This window comes from Salmo salar, chromosome 04 (assembly GCF_965601325.2).
Source record: "Salmo salar chromosome 04, fSalSal1, whole genome shotgun sequence".
Taxonomy (NCBI): domain Eukaryota; kingdom Metazoa; phylum Chordata; class Actinopteri; order Salmoniformes; family Salmonidae; genus Salmo; species Salmo salar.
In genome coordinates, this window is record NC_138294.1 from 24,374,281 (window position 1) to 24,382,315 (window position 8,035).

The 8,035-nt window shown below is 42.0% G+C and overlaps 1 protein-coding gene across 1 annotated transcript; it reads left to right on the top strand.

The window, feature by feature from the left end:
- The first annotated feature begins 632 nt into the window (after positions 1 to 632).
- On the top strand, positions 633 to 4,219 carry LOC106602437 (uncharacterized). Its single transcript, XM_014195077.3, has 3 exons — positions 633 to 1,178; positions 1,754 to 1,884; positions 2,095 to 4,219. The coding sequence occupies exons 1-3, from the start codon at positions 920 to 922 to the stop codon at positions 3,211 to 3,213; spliced, it is 1,509 nt and encodes a 502-aa protein (XP_014050552.1). The 5' UTR covers positions 633 to 919; the 3' UTR covers positions 3,214 to 4,219.
- The last annotated feature ends 3,816 nt before the right edge of the window (positions 4,220 to 8,035 follow it).

Here is an 8,035-nt window from a genome sequence, read left to right on the forward strand (position 1 = left end):
GCAGTGTGTAGGAGGGAGGGTCCTAGGTGTGAGAAGTGTGCAGAAGGGCATGAGACAAAGGAATGTGTAGCATTGGGGAAAGTAGTGGAATGTGTTAATTGTAGGGGTGCCCATGGGACTGGGGATCAGAAACGTCTCGTGCGAGAGAGGCAGGTTGAGGTGGTTTCCAGGGTTAGAGTAGTGCAGAAGTTGTCATATGCTGAGGCAGTGAAGAAAGTAGAGGAAGATGGGTCAAGGGGAGGGATCCTGAGAGGAGTGGTGTGAGTAGTAGATATGTACCAGTACAGAGGGATAGGCCAACAAGTGATATGTTTCAGTAAGAATGGATTTTTAGCATTTATAGCACAGGCTATCAACTGTACTGCAGGGAGGGAACGTAACTTGCAGAAATTGAGGTTGTGGTGGCAGCTGCAGAGATGTATTTGGGTGTGCGAGACTTGACATCAGAAGAGTTATAGGGTGTGTTAAGTGGTGATGTCCCATCCTTTCAGGTTGTTGACATGAGGCAGGACTAAATAGATTTAAGTAGTGGATTAGGGTGATGTTATTTTAATTTATTGTGAATGTAGTGTTAGATGGTATTTTTTTTTTTTTTTTTTTGTTACAATTTAAGTTAAACATCGAAGGGGAGGCCGTGAATGGCCTCACACTCCAGTCCAGTAGGTGGCGTTGTATGCACGTCACGGTTGCGATCCGCCAATACAAATTTAGAGAAGGAGAAGTGAACCGTGACCAATAATCATTTCCAAGTTAGCTTTTTTGTTGTTGTTATTTAGACGTTTATTAATACTCTGGAACTCAAAGTATGACTACTTTAACTGTACAGCATCACACTTTTACCTCAGGTAGTCTTTAATTCGCGTTGGAGACAGGACTTGGTTGATATACGTTATCTAGGTAACGTTAACTAGCTGCTAACATGGCTAACTGTATGGTTTTTCACACTCAAATAGCCTCCATCATGGAGGTGCTAGCGAATGCAGCCGTGGCAGATATATGTAAACTCGTAGACGACGACTATGCAGTGTTTCGTTTGGAAATGACTCAAAGCCAGAAAGAAAACAGGGCATTGCGGAGGAAACTACAGCTACTGGAACTGAAGGTGGCACGGGAGCGCGTCCTCGCCAGTCGTCCCAGTAGTGTCAAGGTCCTCGACCGACACAGAGGAATGGCAAGAGGTACATTTTGCTGGAGGCTGCGCGGCCTGTCGACCCGTTCTCCTCTGCGTGTGTGTGACCTTAGATGCGTTAACCACTATGGTTAACCAGAATTCGGTCCTGTTCAGTTTTTGGATAGTATGCAATAATTCCCCTGATTACTTATCCATCATGTTCTAACCAGATTCTTGATTTACTGCATTTCCTATTATTTTCTAATCGAAAACAATATTCTGCATGGAACATCTCAAAATAGTATGTCAAGAAGTGTTATTTTACATCCCTGCCAATACCCATACTTGTGTATTAAATAGTATGCAAAAAAGAAAATACTACAAATGCGTCATCTAAAGAGCGATTGACTCCCGCCATCCGTTTATTTTCGTACAACCCGTCAATTTATGATTAGCAGCTGTTGTCAAACACTTGTGTCAGAAAAGAGAGTGAATTCTACTAGATAAAATGCCAAAATAAGTATAAAGTTTAAGTATGTAGTATGCTAGTATTGGTATTCAGACAAGGCCAGTGTCAATAGACCTTTGAGCATTGACAGTAGTTAACCTAATCACCTCTTTTTCCACCAATCCCTCTCTTAGGTGAAGGACATCTCACTGGAGGCCACAGGAGCTTTGTGAAGCCAGCAGGACGCAATACATGGAGAGATGACCAACCAATCACAGTTGATGAGGGGAGTGGAACCTCAACCCAGCACGTTATTGTGATAGAGGTTAGTGTAATTGTGTTGCATAAAAAATGTGTTACTTTGTGCAGCATGTCAAATGTGGCCCGTTTATTTCAGAAAGGCTCCCCTCAGCTATTCACTTCCTTACGTGTACATCCTTATTTCTCTGTCATAGGGGACCTTGTGAGACTTCCCTATGACATTGTTATCCTATTCAAATCATATACTGGTAAGAACCTCCTCTTCTTGTGTCAGTCTGTAGATGCTGAGGATGCAGGGCCTGAGGTCAAGCTGGAGAGGTCTGAAGGAGAGGACCCAGGGCAAAGCACAGACATCCAGACTGGAGCGGCTGGAGTGCTCCCTGTAGCCACGGAGGACCCCACCACCACGCCGCCCAGAACCCGACGCAGCTTCACGGAGGTCAGTGGAACGCCGAACGCTGTCCTCAAGTCCGACACAGACACTGAGACCTTAACTGTAGCACACAGGCTCTTACACAGAGGATCTGACAACAGATCAGACGCAGAGAGGCTGGGGCCACTGGGCTGTCCTCCTGCTCCCAGCTCAGAGGACTTACCGGTATTTCACCAGAGCCTGAAGACGGTTAATTCCTGTGGAAATACTGATGGTGATGCGTTAGACTCTGGCGGTGATGATCTGTCTTGTTTTTACACTACAGAGATGGACCCTGGCAACATATCCGTGGGTTTAGAGACCCAGACTGATCTGTCTAGAGGGGACTGGAACCGATACAGTAGTAGTGTATACTCTGAAGGGTGCCTAGATAAGAAAGGGGAGGTTATAGCGGTAGATAAAGTGACTGTGAAAGTGGAGGGCGACACTCCTCTTACATGGAATGCAGATGAGACTCACTTAGGAGAAGGACACTCACAAGATTTCTTAGATTACAGGGAAAGCTTAGAGACAAATCCAAATGTCTCGAGCCACTCCCCTCTACACACGCTCAGGGATCGTGCCCCAGTGTCCACGTCGAAGGGGCCTTCCGATTCACGCGGCCGCGTCCTTTTCGATCAGGTATTGAACTCAAATGACAGGGCTAGAGCCCAGGTTCAGGGAGGGGGAGCCACATCAGGCAATAGTAAAGAGAAACGGTTCCTCTGCATGTTCTGTAACAAAGGCTTCAGCTGCCTCCAGAAAGTGGAGATCCACCAGAGGGTCCACACAGGGGTGAAACCCTTCAGCTGTACCCAGTGTGATATGCGCTTCGCTGAGGCTGGCAGCCTGAAGAGGCACCAGAGGGTCCACACAGGGGAGAAACCCTACAGCTGCCCCCAGTGTCACATGCGCTTCACCCAGGCTGGCAGCTTGAAGAGGCACCTGAAGGTCCACTTGGGAGAAAGGCTATTCGCCTGAGGTTCTCAGAGAGGAGCTACCTCAGGATACCCCAGCAGAAAAACTATTCCACTTTATAGCTTGTTGCTTTTATATCAAACGCTGCATTAGACTAAGATTACTTTTCATTGTAGTGAGCAGAAAAGATCCACGGATGCATTTGGAATAACGAGAGTAAAAGATTTCAGTGTTGAATATTCCTGGGTAGAATATTGCATCCAGACATTGTGTGATATACACAGAGTGTACAAAACATTAAGAACACATTGCTAATATTGAATGCCCCCCCCCCCCCATTTGCCTTCAAAACAACCTAAATTATTTGGGACGTGGACTCGAAAGCATTCCACAGGGATGCTGGACCATGTTGACTCCAATGCTTCCCACAATTGCGTCAAGTTGGCTGGATGTCTTTTGGGTGGTGGACCATTCTTGATACACACGGATAACTGTTGAGCGTGAAAAACCCAGCAGCGTTGCGGTTCTTGACACAAACCGCTGCACCTGCTACCATACCTCCTTCAAAGGCACTTACATCTTTTGTCTTTCCCATTCACCCTCTGAATGGCACACATACACAATCCATGTGTCAATTGTTCCAAGGCTTAAAAATCCTTATTTAATCTGTCTCCTCTCCATCTACAATGATTGAAGTGTTAACCCATCTACAATGATTGAAGTGGGGTTAACAGGTGACATCAATAAGAGATCATAGCTTTCACCTGGATTCACCTGGTCAGTCTGTCATTGAAAGAGCAGGTGTTCTTAATATTTTGTACACTCAGTGTATGAGGCATATATAAGCCTAAAAAGTCTGTTACATATTGTGTTTGTACTGTGTAGGCTATATGATGTTCACAAATGCCTATTTCATTACATCTATATAACTGCTTTCCCAAGACACTTTTAATGAGGAAATGAATGCAATTTATCAAGTTCATGCAGATTTTTAGTTGAGACGTGTATGTGTAGTTTTCATATGGTCTATTTAACACTTATGTTTAATAAACATAAAATTGTACTTTAAGGCTATCATTAAGACTTTCTTTAGTATACATCACATCTGATTTCACCCTATTCTGCAGAAACAGAACTTTATAACCAATATACACTTACTAAATATACCTACACATACCCACACACTAACAAACACCTGCTGTACACGTCAAAATTGTTTAGTCATGTTTGTCCGACTTTTGACTTATCATAGCTGACTTATTTTTACCCACAACATCATATTTATGTCCACCATGATGGGTTTAACAACAATGAAGTAATTCTGTAACTACAGTATAGGACTCAAACGTAGTGGGGATGGGTAAACACTCCCGGGCCATACTTGCAAAAATGTGAAAAGGGTTCAGATTAAGCACCAGGCAATGTTCCAACTGTGTCCATAACAGTAGTATAACAGCATGTACCGATAATCAAAGCAACTACATTGTTTATTTTACTGACTGATCAAATTGCTTTCTATGTAGAGTGTCTAGATCCATGTAATTGTCGCAGATTGTGGCAAGGGTTCCAATTACATTTGTGTGTTTAGAAGGGACGTAGCCTACAGCTTGAAAATGAAGATTTAAGAATGAAATTAATTTCTTCAGCCTTGCAGACAAACACTGCTATGACCTAATAATCATATTGCATAGGCTATATTATATGGACGTGTACACCTAAATGTAGCCCTACAACGTTTTATATGCATTTTTATAATCATCTACTTCGTCACATGTTATTTGACTTGAGGAGGAGCAGCATTACAAAGTGTATTAGAGTAGGATTACAGGTTGTACTCTCACTATCACCCTACAGATGGCAGTATTGCAGTTATTTTAAATACGTTTATCGAGAGTCCGGAGGACAAGAATTGAGTCTTAATTGAGGAAGACGTTTGGATGTATCAGTATCAGATGGCGAATTACTTCTATTTGATTGTCATCTAACTCGCTGATTCTCATATTCTGTAATATAGGAGCTCCAATCAACAGTAGAGCTATAACCTACATTCACGTCAGATATTGTCCTCCTTATGCTATAATCTATTAATGCATATGGGACTTTGCATGGTACACTTCCATTGTCGATAGGCTATAGTCCTACGGATATAAAAATGATTCACTCCTGAAACCCTCAATTGAAATCAATGATTTCAATGTAAAAATGCAGACTGACACAGGCTACTGACACTGCTACATAAATCATTGTCGCTACCAGAGTACAGACTATATTATATAGACGTATAGGCCTACACTTCCATGTACAATGTTACAGTGCATTAGGAAAGTATTCAGACCCCTTGACTTTTTCCACATTTTGTTACGTTACAGCCTTATTCTAAACATTTTCCTCAATCTACACACAATACCCCATAATAACAAAGCACATTTTTTTTCTCAAAATGTTTACATAAAAATACCTTAATTACTTAAGTATTCAGACCTTTTGCTATGAGACTTGAAATTGGACTCAGGTGCATCCTGTTTCCATTGATCATCCTTGAGATGTTTCTACAACTTGATTGGAGTCCACTTGTGGTAAATTCAAATGATTAGACATGATTTGGAAAGGCACACACCTGTCTATATAACGTCCCACAGTCAACAGTGCATGCCAGAGCAAAAACTAAGCCATGAGGTCAAAGCAATTGTCCGTAGAGCTCCGAGACATGATTGTGTTGGCACAGATCTGGGGAAGGGAACCAAAATGTTTCTGCATCATTGAAGGTACCCGAGAACACAGTGGCCTCCTTCATTCTTAAATGGAAGAAGTTTGGAACCACCAAGATTCTTCCTAAAGCTGGCTGCCCGGCCAAACTGAGAAATCGGGGGAGAAGAGCCTTGGTCAGGGAGGTGACCAAGAACCCGATGGTCACCCAATAGAGCTCCAGAGTTCATCTGTGGAAATTGGATAACCTTCCAGAAGGCCAACCATCTCTGCAGCAGTCCACCAATCAGGCCTTTATGGTAGAGTGGCCAGACGAAAGCCACTCCTCAGTAAAAGGCAAATGATAGCCTGCTTGGAGTTTGCCAAAGGGCACCTAAAGGACTCTCAGACCAACCCTTTGGCCTTAATGCCAAGCGTCACGTCTGGAGGAAACCTCGCACCATCCCTACAGTGAAGCATGGTGGTGGCAGCATCATGCTGTGGGGATGTTTTTCAGCGGCAAGGACTGGGAGACTATAGGATCGAGGGAAAGATGAACGGAGCAAAGTACAGAGAGATCCTTGATGAAAACCTGCTCCAGAACACTCAGGACCTCAGACTGGGGCAAAGGTTCACCTTCCAACAGGACAACAACCCTAAGCACACAGCAAAGACAACGTAGGAGTGGCTTCAGGACAGGTCTTTGAATGTCCTTGAGTGGCACAGCCAGAGCCTGGACTTGAACCTGATCGAACATCTCTGAAGAGACCTGAAAATAGCTGTGCAGCGACGCTCCCAATCGAACCTGACATAGATTGAGAGGATCTGCACAGAAGAATGGGAGAAACTCCCCAAATACAGGTGTGCTAAGCTTGTAGCGTCAAACCCAAGAAGACTCGAGGCTGTAATCACTGCCAAAGGTGCTTCAACAAAGTACTGAGTAAAGGTTCTGAATACTTATGTAAATGTGATGTTTAAGTTTTTTATTTGTAATACATTTGCAAAACTTTCTAAAACCCAGTTTTTGCTTTGTCATAATGGGGTATTGTGTGTGGATTGGGGACACACACAATTTAATACATTTTAGAATAAGGCTGTAAGGTAATAAAATGTTGAAAAATTGAAGGGGTCTGAATTCTTTTTTGACAAGTCCATAAGGCTATTCTACTTTTCAATCATTTTTTTTTACAATGTACAATAAACTTAAATGTTATATTGAGTCCCACAGTGGATGTGTCTTAAGACCCATAAAACCTAGGCTTACTCTGGAGTGATATTTTGATAACCGTGTAAATCTCTCTCGGGCAAGGTGACTTATCAATATATTCGGTTCTATTTACTCTCAGATACGAAAATGCTGACTAACATCAAAGTAGGCATCATGCAAGACTACAAATCCCTGCAAGCTCCTGCACGTCATCTCTAGCTTACACCTTTGCTATCAGCTAGCTAGTTACCTTGATCCAAAACGAAAGATATATTGAACATTTAAATTCACTGTTCCATATTTTATTTAACACATTTGTTTTATTTATGCATTTGGTCTTGTCTTGTACAGAATACTATCCTAGTAGCAGTCAGATATTTATAATGTGCTTTGAATACTAGAGGTCGACCAATTATGATTTTTCAACGCCGATACCGATTATTGGAGGACCAAAAAAGCCGATACCGATTAATCAGCCGATTATTATTATGATTTTTTTTTTAGATGTGTATGTGTGTGTGTGTGTGTGTGTATATATATGTATGTATATATGTATATACACACACACAGCTCTGAAGTGACAACGACACTGAAGAGTCTGCTTAGGAGACAAATACTCTCAACTCTTTGAATAATAAAAATAGAGTTTAAGTTACCTGTGATGAATGCTGAAAACAAAAACTGTAATTTCTATATGCAGGAAATCCTATTTTAATAATGGGCATGGTAAGAATTGACTACCAAAGTGCGAGTCATAATTCCCATGACACCTTCTAGCAAAATATGAAAAGCGGTTCCTTCATTTATTCCATAGGATATTTTTAGATTAACTTAAAATAAGGTCTGTGTTTGGTTTAGGCTTACACCACCTTGCCAATTTTATAACTGTGTAGATATCCATAGGATATAACTCTGATCAATATAAGCGAAGATTATTTTTTTGTAGAGTGGATTTATGAAAATATGTTGACAAACGTTACCTAGTGAGATTTA